This window comes from Tasmannia lanceolata, unplaced genomic scaffold, assembly GCF_043159265.1.
Source record: "Tasmannia lanceolata isolate RefF3 unplaced genomic scaffold, GAP_Taslan_0.1 ptg000044l, whole genome shotgun sequence".
Taxonomy (NCBI): Eukaryota; Viridiplantae; Streptophyta; class Magnoliopsida; order Canellales; family Winteraceae; genus Tasmannia; species Tasmannia lanceolata.
In genome coordinates, this window is record NW_027518721.1 from 20493853 (window position 1) to 20510663 (window position 16811).

The 16811-nt window shown below is 37.7% G+C and overlaps 2 protein-coding genes across 2 annotated transcripts; both read right to left on the reverse strand.

Moving 5' to 3' along the window:
- Nucleotides 1-792: 792 nt before the first annotated feature.
- Nucleotides 793-10482, reverse strand: LOC143863238 (uncharacterized). The gene is made up of 7 exons (XM_077373908.1): nucleotides 10159-10482; nucleotides 9915-10017; nucleotides 8931-9014; nucleotides 8758-8797; nucleotides 5241-5309; nucleotides 5030-5139; nucleotides 793-1188 (listed from the first exon to the last, which is right to left on the reverse strand). The coding sequence occupies exons 1-7, from the start codon at nucleotides 10298-10300 to the stop codon at nucleotides 1053-1055; spliced, it is 684 nt and encodes a 227-aa protein (XP_077230023.1). The 5' UTR covers nucleotides 10301-10482; the 3' UTR covers nucleotides 793-1052.
- Nucleotides 10483-15311: 4829 nt separating this feature from the next.
- Nucleotides 15312-16205, reverse strand: LOC143863788 (NDR1/HIN1-like protein 10). Its single transcript, XM_077374551.1, has one exon. It carries the CDS (start codon nucleotides 16089-16091, stop codon nucleotides 15432-15434), a length of 660 nt encoding a protein of 219 aa, XP_077230666.1. The 5' UTR covers nucleotides 16092-16205; the 3' UTR covers nucleotides 15312-15431.
- Between the last annotated feature and the right edge of the window lie 606 nt (nucleotides 16206-16811).

The following is a 16811-nucleotide window of genomic DNA, read 5'->3' on the forward strand; positions in this document are numbered from 1 at the left end:
CTTAGAAAATTTTACGTGCATAGATAATGCAATGCTGATTAATAATCTAGTTTTGTTCGAGATTTTCCATGTGGGGGAGTTTTAGATCCACTCTGAAGGTACTGTAATTTTTGAAAATTCGTCTAAAATTCCATTCATATCTACATTTCAATATAATGCTTTGTTGTTTCTCGCTTTTAGATTGGGAATTTTGCACTTTTCTTTTCAATTATCCATGTTTTCCAATTATATTTGAGGCATAAAAAATTTCAGTCAACACTAAGGCCTAATCGCAAGTCCAAAACTAGTAATTGGACTCAAATTCATGTTTAATCGAGTCTAATCATCAAGTTTGAACTCCCATTGGCTCTCACAATCCCAAACAAAATCCCCAAAACCGGCTCTAGGGCACCCCATTGGATGCACAACATATAAAATCTGGTTCTTCAAAACATTGACATCGCAGACCAAACATGAAGGTACCACTGAATCAAGTGTTAGGATCATCTATTTGTTGTGGAGACAGTAGATCAACGACTCTAATTAAGCGTTCGGATCATCTATTTGCCGCAGAATAAGTAGATCAACGACTCTAATTTCTACATGTGTGTTGTGTCAATGTGCCCTGGTGACTTAGAAACCCAAGCACAAGCAGTGCAAGGTTTAGCATTTTTCAAAACAAAAAGGGAACTGCAATGGGCCTTAGCCCCTAGCTCAACTGGAAGCACTCAGACCATTGAGCTCTTGTGTTGAATGCCAGCATACCAATTAGAAAAATGTCAATGAAATGAATATATAAGTAAAAATAAATGATTATTAGAAAAATATAAAAGACATATATAATTAAAAAGAACGGAAAAGATCGGCCGGAGGGTTCTAATCCGGCGGTCTAGAATGAGCAGGTCCCACTGTTCACATTCATTACATACATATGCCAATGCATTTCAGCTTCATCAGCCGTTCTTTCGTCATATCATACACAATTTTCTGATGAAGCTATCTATGAAATGAACTTAATTGAAAGGTTTAAAAAGTAATTTATAAGCATGGTTTGCATTTGATTAGGAAAATGATTATGGGGTCGGATCCTTTCCAAACCTCATCATGGCATGAGTTGCAAACATCGAACCCCTTCGCGAAATTTCCGCCAATCGGCCTATCAAGGGAAAATTGACTGTCTCTCTATTCCACAGAGGCTTCCTATCCCACCTGCATGCACATATTTTAGAAAGAATCTGCATTACTATCTGCCAAATTAAGTTGAAATGCTCTTGGACAACGAAGTGAAAGAAATCCCATCTTTGTAACTAACTAAAAAAAAACCAAAGTCCTTTTCCGTACTATTGGAGGGGAAGTACAGGGTACCACATCTATCTTCACGTTTTAACTGTGAGCATTATCAACCCCCCTCCTCCCCCCCCCCCCCCCCCCGCCCCCCACACACACACACACACCTCACACAATCTCCTCTCTGAATGAAAGATTCATTTTTGTTATAGAATGCACATGGGGAGTGGGAAATATAACAGACAAAATTGAAGGTAAGTATCTCATCTCATAATGGTATGTATATTGAATGCATACAAGAAATGAAAGCTACTTCCAAGAAACTAAGATATGGTTTGCTTAGTTCTAACCAAATGATGGAGTCTGTTCTTATCCATGTACAAATGTCATTACCTTTTTTTTTCAAATTGTATGGAAAATTTATTAGAAAAGAGAGAGACCGAGAAAGTCCCATCAGATACAAGGAAAGAGATGCCATGTTAGCCCAGAAAAGAAACAAAAAGCAAGTGAAAAATAGCTAGGGCGGGAGTTAGTCAAAGAATTCCACCTACCCCCTATGAGCACCCTCTCTAGCAAGTTTGTCAGCCTCTCCATTAGTTAGACTGCCTTATGTGAATAAAGAATATCGAAGAGGATCCAATTCTATCCTTAATTTCGTCAAAATAAATCCACGAATCTCCATGGAGCCGTATGGGAAACTCGAACCCACCTAATAACATTTAGAGAGTCCCCTTCTATCTGTACCCTGTCCAAATCTTGATTTTGAAGCAATCTGATACCATGATAAATGGCTCGACCTTCAGCCTCGTTTGAGTCTGCCACCCCAATTGGGCCACTGAATGCCCAAACCATGATCCCTTCTTCGTTTCTAAGGAGCCCTACAATGCCTGAGGGACCCAGGTTCCCCATACTCGATCCATCAATATTCAATTTAAGTATCCCTTGGGGAGGAGGGGTCCATGTTTTTTTTTTTTTTTGAGGAGGTAACAGAATATATTCATAGAAATCAAAAATCAGTACAAGGGGGTCAAGTCGTCCCCAAGACATCCGTGACCCAAAACAACCCAAAATACACCAGAAAAATAAGAAATAAGGCCGGCAGACTACAGATGATCGTGCTCCATGATGAGGACCGTGTCCCGATCAACGCCCTCCTTGGCCAGCACATCAGCCAAGGTATTTGCGGATCAATGCATATGGGATAATATAGGAGGGGTCCATGCTTGTACTACAAATATCAATACCTTGAAGGTAAATAACAAACAACACTTTACTCGCACCCACTTTGGCACTTCCAGTAAGTCATTCAAACAAATGATCATGATATTGGGACAGAGTTTCAGCATACCGTCAGATTCCAAAAAGAAAATGGAACCCAGATAGTCTGATGTCACATGAAATAGCCTTCTGTTTGGTCTAGTAGTGAAATAATAAATCCAGTACTTGGAAGAACCCGCAAAGTCAGATAAACTTGATCAAGGGACGCAGAACCGATAGGTAAGGAAGTCCAGTTCTTGATGAATAATATATATCCAATACTAGTTTTTTTTTTTTTTTTTGGAATGGTATCCAATACTAGTTCTTGTTGCTCTGATACCAATAAAATGATGTAGAACTAATAGAGAACAGCCAAAAATTGATATGGTCAAATTAGGGTTTATGTTCAAAATATGGTCAAATTGGGGTTTATGCTACTTTAAAAAAAAAACAGCTCAAATCAAACCATTCTACATTTCTAGAAATATTTTATTAGAGTTGATCTTATCAAATAAAGTTGAAATAAATCGAATCTGACCGTTGGATGTTGAGATCACCCTATTATATAAATCTGATGGTAATGATAACTGTAAAACACTAACATCCACAGGAACTTTAAATTTCAAAATCAACTAAATCAAAGTTCAGAATATGTGATGGTTTAAATTAAATTAATTAATCAATTCAGCCATGGGATCCATGATCTGATTAGATCACTTGATTACTTATCATGTTTTGAGTCTAAATCAATATATCACAGGAACTGATGACTTTTAGAAATACAATTTCATATGAGATTTCCAGTTCCTGACAATAAGTAGAGAAAGATATAGATATTACCTCAAGATAGAAGAAAAATATAAAGATAGATGTTCCAGGGCATCATACCTTGGATCCAATGGCATCACATCTTACATTGAATTAGAGCATCACACCAAAAACTCATTGAAGAGAAATCCTCCACAAAGTTTCAAAGCAAAGCTTCTTTTAATTCATAATACCAAGGACGCCTACACATATAGGACTAAAAAGAAACTCTAGAAAGTTCCTAACTTAATCCAAGAGACAGAACTTTCAAACAAAACCCTAAACTTCTAGAGGTTTCCCTAAAACACCTACGAAAATAAGACCTCCAACTCTCCCCCATGACTTGAAGCTCTTTTCCCCTTTTAAAATTGCAAGATATAATGAGCCTCCTTTTCTAAAAATCAACTTTAAATGAAATAGAAAAAAATGACTAAAATACTTCCCCTTCCCCACACATATTGGTAGAGTACAGTACCATATTTCGAGTCAACTTGGAGTCAATCCCTCATTGAAACCAAGTTCACTTTCAAGTTTCTAAACTTAATGCTTCGTTTGGTTGCACAAAAGCTCGGCCACCGTCGGAATTTGGTTTGGATTTGGCATGCCATTCCACTTTTGGTTGCCAAAATGCATTGGACTCCCATTGATTCCCTTGGATTTCTCTCATGTAATAATTGCTTCTCTCTTTCTTGTCCCCTTCTTCCAAAAGCAAAGAATTATGGTTGAATTTTCTAGGGAATGACGTTCTCTCTCTATCTCTCTCTCTCTCTCCTCTCTCCCTATATTGGTAATGACACCCCCTACTTTTTCTCCTACTCTCCGAGTATTTGCCGTGCAACCGAACACTATTACACAATTTTCCGAGGTAATTCTAGGAAAATCAAAATGCTTGTCTCCTCCCTTTGACTTCCTATTCCACTACTCTCCGAGCCAAACGTAGCATAAGTGTTAGTCAGTCCATGTATTTAGCCTTTACATGAAGCATAGCAGATAGACTGATATCTCTCTACATCTTCTCAAGCTCCCTAATCCAGGACCATCCACGACCCACACTAATGTCTTTTAAGGCTTTGTTCATTTGAGATTATGACAACCGATGGTGAGCCCCCAAACTGATTATTTGACTCAAATTACATTAATTTTGAGCCCAATATTCCGTTTGGGGGTTCACCATCGGTTGTCATAATCTCAAACGAACAGGCCCTATTCGTTTAAGATTATGACAACCGATGTGAATGCCAAACCGATTATTGACTCAAAATAAAGTTTAAATTTGAGTCCAATAATTGGTTTGGCACTCACAATTGGTGGCCATAATCTTAACAAACAGGGCCTAAGTAATGGTCCACCTTCTGATTATTAAATTAAGTGGCTTAAAAGTAATACTATATCAGATCTGAAGAATCACCAAGATGAATTACAATTGAAAACACCGTGGCCAAACATTACCAAACCTTAGAGGAGAGTAAAAGAGAAGCAAATAAAGGGAGGCCCAACTTAAAGTCTGTGAAGCAGAAAACTAACTGTTGGATATTAGTGTCTTGTCAACAAACTAATTTATCACGTGTAAGTTTTTGAAGGTGATGTTGAACTATAATGCAAACAAGAATAGTAATATATACCAAACTAATCTATCACATATAAGTTTTTGAAACTGATGAAATTGAACTATATTGCATACAAGAACAGTAATATATACCAATCTTCATGGCGAATGACCTTTCCTTCCTCAATGCGTAGCCGGATAAGTGATGTGATATCCATGTCTTTTCCCAAAAACTTGTAATGTTGCTTGTTGTCAATTAGTATCTGGACTAAAATGGATGTCAACAGACTTGTATTTGTACAGCCACAACAATCATATATAGATAGTGAAATAATTTCTCAGAGACTTGAAAAGAGATTCTGACCTCTCCTTTCCCTGGTGCGAATGCATTTTCTTGTATTGTGTATTCCACAATTTTGGATTCACTGAAGACCTGAGAGATGATCATTCATCAGTACATTCTTTTGAATATGTACAAACTTCTAAATTCAGCTCCTCTATTTAATAAATTGTGGAATTTTGAAATCTGAAACGGTATAATAGGAACCGACTATTAAAATGCAAGAATTAACCACGTCACTGATTGATCCAACATATTTTTTTGAGCTTTCCTTGTATATATATTTACGAAGGGAATAGCTTAGACATATATCATATATGCAATTCATAGGGTGATGTGGAAGCAAATGTTTGAGCAGTTTGTGGGATCCCCAAGGGTGATGTCTTTTGGTTGGGTGATAGCCCTGTTCAAGATTGTTAATAGTAATCATCTCTGTATAAGGTTTCTTTAATTTCCATAATGTGCGTTTAATGTGTAATATCCAAGAAGAATGTGTACCAGATTCTGTCTCCTTTAGTTTGCTCTTCGTTCTACCTTTGTATATAATTTTCTTGTTATCGACAAAGACCAGCAAGAAAAACAAGGACCAGCAATTAGCGGGAAAAAAAGAACTTTTAATGTCACAGGTTTCAGTTCAAGCTGTTAGTCAATTATTAACAGGCTTTTTACATGGTACTTGCACTGCACGTACATGATTTGTGAGGTTTTTTCAGTGTAATTTTAGAAATGCCTCTTCAAGTGTATGCTACTTTCCTTGAGATAAGTATGACTTTGATTCTTGTCAAAACAAGTGTTTAGGAGAACTTGTGTCCGTACATTGAATTTTATAGGATAAAACTCAATGCTGAGAGAGTAATTCACCATCCAAGGCAATTATAACAACACTTAACAAAAACTCACAGCACTACTCCCTACAAATTGCAATTGGTTACAATCTGCTGTGCCCAGAGCTCATAGCTTTATATTTTCAGAAAAATAGCGTAGAAAAAATGAAGAAAGAGGCATAAGTGCAGAAGGATACCTGTTCGAGCAGCAAAATAAACTCAAACTACTTTCTTTTTCTTTTTTTTTTAAAGAAAACTATATTTCAACATTCAAAATTAAAAATTCCCCTCCCAAGTCATACATACATCCATATATAAGATTTCTATTCCTAAATTGAACTTAGACTTTAACTCCAACCAAAACTCAACTTTCTAACTTTCTAACTTGATTCTATTTTTTCACCACCTCTGTTACCTACCATGATTCCTATATCTGAGACTATTGCTACTTCAGATGACTACTCAAAACATAGTATTGTTCATAAGCAGCCACTACAAGTTTATACAAGAGGAAAAGTAAAGATTTTACTCACTCTGTCAATCAATCTACATCTGTGTCTGATGATCCGGCAGTTGACCATATTTCTGTAAGTGTTCCTATTGCTGTTCGGAAAGATAAAAGGTCTTGGACTCAGTATCCCATTGCTAACTTTGTCTCCTTTGATTTCTATATCCTTCCTGTAAAAGTTTTATTGCGTCTCTTTCCTCTACTGTTTTACGGTTGCCTCGTATGTGCCAAGACATGATGAAATGGATCAAGGCATCGTATTTGATTTCTCATGATGGAGAAGGCAATGGATGATGGAATGGATGCACTTAAACAAAATTATATGTGTGAACTATCTGAATTACCTACAGGGAAATGTGTTGTTGGGTTTATACGGTTAAGTATTTATCAGATGGTACAGTTGAGCAACTGAAAGCACAATTGGTTGACAAAGGCTATAAACAAACCTTGGGTGTTAACTACTCATAGGCCATTGATTGCAAAGCTAAATTTAGTCAGACTAATGGTTATCCATTGCAGCCATAAGATTGGAAATTGTGGCGGCTTAAGGTTAAGAATGCCTTTCTTCATGGTGACTTACAAGAGGAAGCTTAAATGGAGCAGCTTTCTAGGGTATGTTGATCAAAGGAGTCTAGTAAGGTTTGTATGTTACGAAAGACCATCTATGGTGGAAATAATCTCCTTGTTATTGGTTTGATGAGTTTAGTTCCATCATTACCAAGCATGGTTTTCATCAAAATCATGCGGATCACACAGTATCTGAATGAAGATAGGCATGCAACATTGTCATTCTAGTTATCTATGTGGAAAATATTGTAGTCACTTAAAATGATGGAAGGAAAATTGATGCAGTAAAAAAGTATTTTCAAGAGCATGTGCAAAGAAAAGATCAGGGAAATCTTCGTTACTTCCTTAATATTGAGGTTGTACAAAACCTGGCATCAATTTATCTCAAAGAAAGTGTATCACTGATCTTTTGTCAAAGACACGTATGTAAGGGCAAAGCTAATTGAAATTCCTATAGATCCAAATACGAAATTATTAAAGGATAAGTGAGATTTGTATGAAAATCCTAGGTATCGTTGCCTAGTTGGATGATTCACTAGCCTCCTGATTACACATCCTAGCATAGCTTTTCCTATAAAGTGCTGTAAGTTAGTTTATGCATAGTCCATTGTTGATCATTGGGATGCAGTTCAATGTATCCTAAGATATTAAAAGGTGCACCAAAAAGAATAATTATTTTCAAGAAAAATAATCACATGAAAGTGAAAAGGTTTGCAGATGCAGATTGGGTTGGATAATCATCAGATAGATGTTCGACAACGAGTTATTATACCTTTGTTGGAGGAATTTACTTACCTGGCGTAGTAAGAAGCAGAATGTGACTGCACGATCTAGTGTAGATGTTGAGTATTGAGCAATGAGTCACACACCGTTTAAGTTGATTTAGGTGAAGACACTTAAGGAAGAGTTGGGACCAATGAAGATGTTCTGTGATAGTCATGCAACTACCTACAATGCTAGCAATCGGGTATTTCATGAGAGGACTAATCTCATTGAAGTAATTTGTCATTAGGCCCATGAAAACATCACTAACAAATTGATATCTACTCAATTTGTAAGGTCAACTTTGGCAAGCATATTCATGAAGGCACTTGCACGGAATCAATTTGAAAATAAGGTTTAATTCATAGGTTTTGGTACTGTATTAATTATTCTACTTGGTCGCACGTTTAAAACCCTGTTTTAGCCTAATTTTGCCCTTAAGTCCTTAACTAGTTACCTGAATGACCCTTTAACTGTCAACTAATTTGTTTAAGGTTTATTTCATGCTAATTGTGTTCTTTCTCATTATTTAATGCAAATTTAAGCCTCAATATTGCTGCTGTCCGCCAATTAATTCTGCCTTAAATCAACCCTAGTTAACCAGTAGGTGTCTTTAGCCTCTTAAGAGTTAGCCCTAAACTTTCCTAGAACCCATTATCCCATTAGGAGTGTAGGATTTTCCCTCGTTTAGGTATTGTCCTGCATCACTATCTCTTAATAAACTATCAGAGTCACGGAAATCAATGCTTGGACAAATAACTATGAAAAAACATGAGCTACTACAGCTTAGGAGTCTTAAGCAAGTTATGTTTCACACACTCAAGTGGTTATTCTTGACAAAAGAAAACTGAAAAGGCTAATATGAACAGTGAATTTAGACCTTGGAAAGTGAATAGAAAGCTGATTTGATCTGCTTCACTCTGCGAGCAATAAGATTTCAAATGACACAGTAGCATAGAAGTAGTCAGTATCTACCACGTGATGATTAGTCAAAGAAAAACCAACCCGGAAAAGGCTTATCTTCATCTTAGTTTGTACAAAAGAATTTCTTACCCATGAGCACACATAAGTGGGTCTTCAAATGTTGCGTTTGGGGCATAAATTTCGAAGTCAAGGGGTGTTGCAGATGAGGCATATCTGAAACAAAGCAGAAAATAACTCCTTTTATTATGTTGTAGCAAACTACAAAAGAAACAGCCAACACCCTCATTATATACAGGAGGTATAACATAAACCTTGTCTGTTGAATGGGTAGAAGAACATACGAGAGAATCCTTCTAATGTTGAAGTATTTTTTTAGTACTAAACAGAGAAATGCATGTCCTATAGCATTAATAAATTGAGAAGATTATGATCTAAAAAGCATGTAAACCTAGCCTAAATCATATATAAAGATAACTTGTCATTTGTTAGTTGTTATCATGTTACTTCGGTCATTGTCCTTAAAAAATATAATCAACAATTCAACGGCCACTTGCCTGTTAGTAAAAAAACAGCAGAATGCTTACAAAAGTGGTATGATCCATTGCATCATTTATAACAAATTTTTGGTGTAAGTTAGAACATTGGAGGGCCACCACCAGCTAGAGTTGGTGGGGGCCCCAAACCTGATCAATTTCAAGCATGCTAGTCCCGGAATGTAACAATACATCGGGAATTCAGTTAAAGTGATTAAATTGGTTCTTCCTCTATTAACATCATTAAGGACCCCACCCTATGTACAGTTTCCCCTCTTCTTTTTTTCTCCATTGCTTAATTAACCATGAAATACAGAGAACTCCATATGGATACATGAAAAATAAAGAAAGCCCAGCATCAAACACCATTTGATCATAACCTAGAGCCGATTAAACGAAGTCCATAAATGCCAAAACAAGAAAGTTTAGAAAAGAAATCTAAAGCCAGAACCAACAAACCTCTAAAACAAATGCTACCCATCTCCCAATCATTCCCAAGTTAAATATCTCTATCAAAATACTATAATTCAACCAAACAAGGCAACATTTCATAAAGCAAAAACATGAATTGTACACTCACAACTTGAGAATGTGTGGAATTATTCTATCAGAAAGCCGTCCTGATGCTTTAATGTCAACTGATTCCTTCATTTCCTGTTCTTTAAACCGATCCATGCCCTTATCTTATGGAAGAAAAACAAGAACAAAAACAACAGCTCTCACTCAATACAGAGAACAAGAAAATACCCAAATCGAATTCAACGAAGAAAGACCCCCCCAAAAAATAAAACTAAGAAAAAGCCCAAACTAACAAATAACTTTACCTAGAGGGTTTGTGGCCATGGTGAAATTCAATACAGCAGTTTCAGTATAGAGTGGGAGAGAAATTCTGCAAAGGTTTCGTGTGACTCGGCAAAATCCAGAAGAGGTCAAATAGAGGAAAGAGAGGGATTGGGTTGAAAACATGTCTTATCTGCTTGACACGTGGCGCTAGCTTATGGATTTGCAGGCCTGCTTTTTGGTAACTACCGTTTGTAGCCTGAAAACTCCGGTCCTATTTTGCCTGATGATACTTCAATCCTTGTCTTCTTCTTTGGGTTACTGTATTTTGTCTGTTTTGCCCAAGGTGGACCCGAACCAACCCGACTCAACTCGACCCGATTTAGGGCAGATGGGTTGGGTTAGGGCTGAGAGATTTAGAGGTGGGTTGGGTTAGGGTCGACCATCCTCAACCAGAGGCTCGGGTTGGATTGTGTTATGGTTGAGAGAATGCTATCTCGGGTTAGGTTAGGGTTGGCCTCAACTCGATCCAACCTGACCGGAGTTGCCCCCATAATTTATATGATGGTTTTGTGCCAAATGAACGATTCTATTACTTTGGGTCCTTGCTCTCTAAAGAAATTTCAGTAGTTGGACGACTAGAGATTGTCCACGGAATCAGTTTTAGCTTTACCATGTGTATGCCCCACCATGGCCAACCCAAAATTGCAACACCATTTCTTATCTTGGTGTAATTACTGCTTACGAGGAAGTTATTTTTACACTCATGAAAATTAAAAGATGTTTATCTGGCCCCCCACTTCCGTCTTGTTTAAGTTTTTTGTTTTTTAATGGGTAAGCTGGGGTTAGGCGGACCCCTACCACTGTATTAAATAAAGAAAGATGATATCATAGCAAGAGCAAGACCACTGGCAAATCCTTAGAACAAATGAACAATGTCTAAGGTAGAGGGCCGAACAACCAAGGTCATGTTGCTCTTGAAGACAAATTCAAAACAAGCAAGAGAAAATAAAATACATGAATTGTATTTTGAGCAAACGGGGGGGGGAGCTTGGGAGGCACGTTGCCCCTAGAGCCGGTCCTCCCCATATTCAGGTGAAGCCGTGTTTAGTATGACCCAGGAGGTCTATCATCTTCTGGCTAAACTTCCGTATTCTCGGGCTCTTCCTAAACTTCTGGACCTTTATGCTCTGTTTGGTTGCCGGGTTTTTTTTGTTCCTGGGAGTTATGTGGGAGAAAAAAATACCCTGGAAGATAGGTGGGAAAAAAAAAGTCCTGGAAGTATCCTGGTAAAATAAAAATCCCATGTTTGGTTATGTGGGAGAAAAAAATACCCTGGGAGATATGGTGAGAGAAAAAAAAAACCTTTGTTTGGTTGCTTGAACTGTTGGGTAGAAAAAAATTCTTCTCAAGCTTATTTTTGGTTCCTGAGTTTATTTTTGTTCCTGGGGTTATCTTGGGATGGGATGAAAAGGCTATCATTACAAAAGTGGGATTAAAAAATTCACCCCACAAGTAATCATTACAAGAGTGGGATTAAAATAAACCTAGTGCTAAAAGGCAACCAAACATGGGATGGGACGAAAATTTAACTTACTCTCCCACAAAACTCCCAGGCACAAAAAAAAACCCAGCAACCAAACAGAGCATTAGGGATTCGTCCATGTTCTTTTCTTGGGGGCTCTCTTCTTCAGCATCTTCATGTTCCGACTCTACTATGAATGAGTACTCTGTTTTAAATTCACTTTCCGCAGCTTTTTCGGGCATACTTTGCATGGGCTTTTGGTGGGAAGGATTAGTAACTATGCCCGGGTAATCTTCTCCATCTGCATCTTTCTCCATTTGGTTAAGGATGAAATAGTTGTTCTAGAGTTGGATAAATTGGGTGATAGCCTTTGAATTGGTCTAGATTTGGAAGAAGGCAGAGTTCCTTGATTGTTCAAACAGGGCACTCCAAGAGAGGTTCTTGACTAGAGCTCCTTGATTGTTTTTGGTTGGTGCTTCCAAGGTTGCAGGCTTGCTTGTACAGCTCGGCAGGTTAATGGTCGACTAGTATTTTCCTTAACTTTCTAAGACTGTTATAGCCTGTTGGTTGTCACCCTTCCATATTTCTAAATTTTCCTTTGCCGTGGTTGGAGCTTCTGGCGTATTTCTAGTTTGAAACTTATTCTTCAAGGGATCATTAATCTTTTCTAATTTCTGTATCATCCTCAACCTGGTGAATTTTTTCCTCAATGGTCATGGTGTTGTGAAGCTTTTGGTTAGTCTCGGGAGATTTCTGGCCTAAAGCATGGTTTTTAGGCTCTGATGGCGATTCTCTGATGGAGTTGTATGTTAGCTCATCTTCTTCAACATCTCGCTGAAGAAGAGCTTTTGACTTGTGATTGCTTCCTTTCACTCTTTTTTCCTTGGTCCTTGATGAGCTATGTACTATTTCGTTCAAGGGAGTAGAGGTGGTATAGAGCTCATCCCCAATCCTTTTCAGCAAATTCATTTTTTTCGTGCAGTGACGATGGGGATGTCAGCAGTTCTTCTAGTTTTCAGAACAGAGCTTGTGGCCAATGAGTCGAGCTATAGATAATGCTGGGAGGGAGGGTGACTCTAGGGGGCACTATCGTCTTCGTCCATTCGCTAGATTTAGAGGCGAGACCCCTAAATCCACCACTAAATGGAAGAAAGACCAACCAGAATTCAAAACCCTGAGATCTCCACCCTCTTTCCTTTTGTAGCCAAAATCCCTATTCTCTCTACCAATTACACAAAAAAGGGTAAATTGTTGATTTTTTTAGTACTTTATCCTATAGGATGTTTGTTCAGGATGAGATCAATGCCTTGTGGGTACCTTCATGATGTTTCATGATGTTCTACAAGACAGGTTGGTCTATACATCCACCCTCTACTCCCTTTGTAGAACCCAAAATTTTAATTTTACTATTGATTGTAAAAGTGATTTCTTTGTAGTTGTTTGAATTTAAAAAAATGTTGATGTAGATCGGGTCAAGCCTTGCATGGTGTGAAAGTTGATCAATGACCAAGATTTGGTTTGGTATGGTTTACAGATGAAGAACCTATAATTTGGCTTGGATGTAGAAGCTATGATGTAGATTTTTAGTGGTTGATGTGTTTGTAATTGTGTATTTACAAGTGTAAATTTGTGAGTAGGCCATAAGTGTAAGTGTGGATCACCAATGTGTGCGGCCACACTTAAAGGGACTGAAATGTCTATAAATAGGAGGCTTGGATATAGATTAGGTAGTTTTAATTGAAAATGTAATATTTTGAGAGACTTGGATATAGATTAGGTAGTCTATCAAGACATGATGTTTATACCATAAAGATAAGCCATGGAGAAAGCTGCTCGACATAAAATTCTGATACGAACCTAGTGCCACCTTCAAGAATGAATTCTGAGGAATTAGGATTTGTTGAGAGACTCGAAGGTAATAAAGACCAGTACGTGGAGAGGAAAGAGAAAATGTTGATGGCATGGAAAGGCCCAACAGTTTCTGAAGGTCAAGTTTGATGAAAGCTCGACTGGGACCCTAGGCTTCACAAATTGACAGCACCCCAGAGACGATAAAGACACACGCTTCACAAATTTACAACACCAATAGAGACGATATAGACAAACACACACACACAAGAATACAAGCGGCACATGCCACAAAAGGCTAAAGCAGCCAAGGATTACACCAAAGGCAAAGCCAAGAACTTCAAACTTCGCACATCATATGTTTCATTTTCGGACTCGTAGGTATTTAAGAATTTAATGAAGTAGAAGCAGGAGTTTGTTAGGGAAACTAGGAATTCCTCATCATCCTCATTCGAGCCTCCTATATCAGAAACTGGCTTGCTCAAATTTGGTTAATGGGATTCACGCATGGATCTAGCCTTAAAATTTTGCGGGTTTGGTGGCAAGTTTAGATATTCCCCTAAATCAAATTTACAACACATCTTTTATTTTCAAAGTATTTCAGAAAAAATTTCTCTCGCATGGAGAATGGGAGAAACCCATATATCCTCTTTTAGGGTTTCACCAAACATAAACTATACCATTGATTCAATAGTCCATCTTAGGCATAAATGTCTGCTGGGGGATGTTCTACAAGATCAATGCTCTTGATTTCCCATACGCAGTCTCCTCTCCGAGGACTAAAAAATTCATGAAGCATTGTAGTACCATGATTCCTAGATTTCATTACACATAACGGGCCAACCAATTGAGCATTTAAGGGCTTTTTAAGAAAATCTTTTTGTCGAGATCATGATTCTCGTTGACTAATTGGAATATATTTTCCAAATTAGATATGTAAGAATAATTAAAAAAGAGGAATTCTAGACTGAAGGGAGCCCTTGCAAAAAAGAGGTGAAAGGGCTCCCCCGTTGGCTGCACACCATGGTGTGCACCCCCTTTCACCTCTTTTTTGCAAGGGCTCCCTTCAGTCTATAATTCCTCATTAAAAAAATAAAAATAAAACATTATTAAAAACACTTCTAAAAGGGGATTTTCTGGGAAAGTAAAGACCAAGGTGAAATTGAATCACACATTAGGCCTTAACAGGTACAACCCTTTACCACAGGGAGAAAGCAGTCACATTTGAATCACACATTAGGCCAAACATAACAAACCACTATATTTTCCTCATGTACTTTGTGTTTTGCTCAGCATAGGAGAATATAATCTTGTAGTAGGTAGGGTGTATGTGTTTCTACAAGATATTAGATTATGACGCGGTGACAAACTCTGACTTTTACTGCAACAGCAACAAAACTACAACATAAATCAAGGGCCGAGATGTCCTAGTTGTGTATGATAACCTCAAAACGTAGGACTTGAACTTATCGTTTTCCATGAGACCATATGCCCATCTTTAATCATACCACCCTTGGTATTTGATCCAACACCAGCTCAATTTTTAAGATGCTAATTTTGGATCAAATAACAAGGTCATTAATACTTCAGTCGTACAATGAATACGAGCATTGTCCCCTCTTTCACCATATAAACTCTCGAGAGATGATATATGAGACAAGTTGAGTTCGTGTGTCTGTTATAAAAACATGGTTGTTCTGATATCATTTCCCTATAAACTTCTATTTAATGAGAAGAGAGTGTCCAAAACCAAGGGACTTTATTTTGATTACAACCTTTATTTTTATTACATAGGAAGTAAAAGGCAGCCATCAAGGAAACAAATGAAAAAAAAATCTATGATGAACATGGAAAATAGAACTAGGTATATAGAAAAATAGAACTACATATAGAAAAATAACCAAAGAATGAAAGAAAAAAAAAGAGATTAAATTCCTCAAACAATTAGAAATCCACGTCGCACTTGGTCCTAGTAAAACTGCCATCTGTGCTCCCATTAGTTGCTAAAGGAATCCTCAGCTCGCACTTGATCTCTGGCTTGACTCGATGAGTCTTCACCGATCCAACCTTAAACCTAATCCTAGCATATATTTTAACATCAACATAGAAAACCCCACTTCCCGTAGCCTCATTAAAATCCACAACTTCAGAACTGCTCAAATCAATGAAATTCGCCCCTGTGAAAACTGGATAAAGCATGGTGGTGTTCTTATGACCTTGGTAGAAAGTAGGCAAAGGTATATAACTAAACCTCTCTCCATCATATAAAGCTGTAGCTTCAAGCCTATCGTAGTAAATACCAATCCTCTTGTTTGGGTTCCTCACACTCATGGCTAGTGAAAGATTGTATTGGAGGACTCTATTATCAGTGAGATTGAATTGAGTTAGAGAAGCATTCTCGACGTGAACTTTGATATGGTTCGGCCGGAGAACGAGCCAGAGGACTAGAGCGGCGATGCCAAGAACAACTATGAAGGAGATGATAACCTTGAAAAGGGTACTAATCAAGCAACACCCTCCGCTGCGCCTGCGGTAAGGTTCCTGAGGAGGGATGGATGGGCCATAATAAGCCCCATTTAAGGGAATTTCTTTGGGTTGAGACATGGCTATGGAACTATGAAAGGAGAATTAATATGAGAAGAGATTGAGAGAGGAATTGGAGATATGGGTGTTTTTTTTTTTTGGGTCCTTAGAGAGATATAGGAATCTTGAAGTATGGATGTGATGAGAGAAGGGGTAGAAGAACCCTTATTTATAGCCAACCTTCCTTAATATGAGTTTGTAGAGCTTCTACAACGTGTATGAATGCGTGGGTTTGAAGTTCAAACCGTGTAGATAGAGACTTTCTAGTTTGTCGACTGTTTACGTGTGAGAGGATATTGATTTGATCAATAAGAAGCTTCTTCCAATTTATTTATTTTGACTATAAAACGAAAGAGAAGGTTCTACGTTACTCCCTTCACAGGGAAGGATAGAGCAAAAGAGGCGTTGTTGGTTTTTCCTTGTACCGACCTACTAGTTGAATGGTTCAGATTAATATAAGCCTTCATTTGATAATTTCTTCTTTAAACGGCGTCGTATTTTGACAATTCAACTTTGCTTTTTTACCAACTATTCTTATAATTCATCCTATCGCACACGTAGTATTTTTACAATTCAACCACGCTTTTGTACCAACTATTCTTAATTTCATCCTATCGCACACACTGTGTTTTAAAATTAAGGCCCTGGATATTGCAAGAATAACATTTATGAGAGATAATATTTTCACCCCTATGCAGTACGCATTTGCGCCCCCCCCCTATATAATGTGAACAGTGGGTA

Excerpts from the sequence above, each read along its gene's own strand:
- LOC143863238 (XM_077373908.1), bottom strand. The coding sequence starts at position 10,300 with ATGTTTTCAACCCAATCCCTCTCTTTCCTCTATTTGACCTCTTCTGGA. Across the intron at positions 8,798-8,930 it reads CCACTTATGTGTGCTCATGG|AGTGAAGCAGATCAAATCAG; the intron begins GTAAGAAATTCT and ends TATTGCTCGCAG. Across the intron at positions 5,140-5,240 it reads TCGCACCAGGGAAAGGAGAG|ATACTAATTGACAACAAGCA; the intron begins GTCAGAATCTCT and ends ATTTTAGTCCAG.
- LOC143863788 (XM_077374551.1), bottom strand. The coding sequence starts at position 16,091 with ATGTCTCAACCCAAAGAAATTCCCTTAAATGGGGCTTATTATGGCCCA.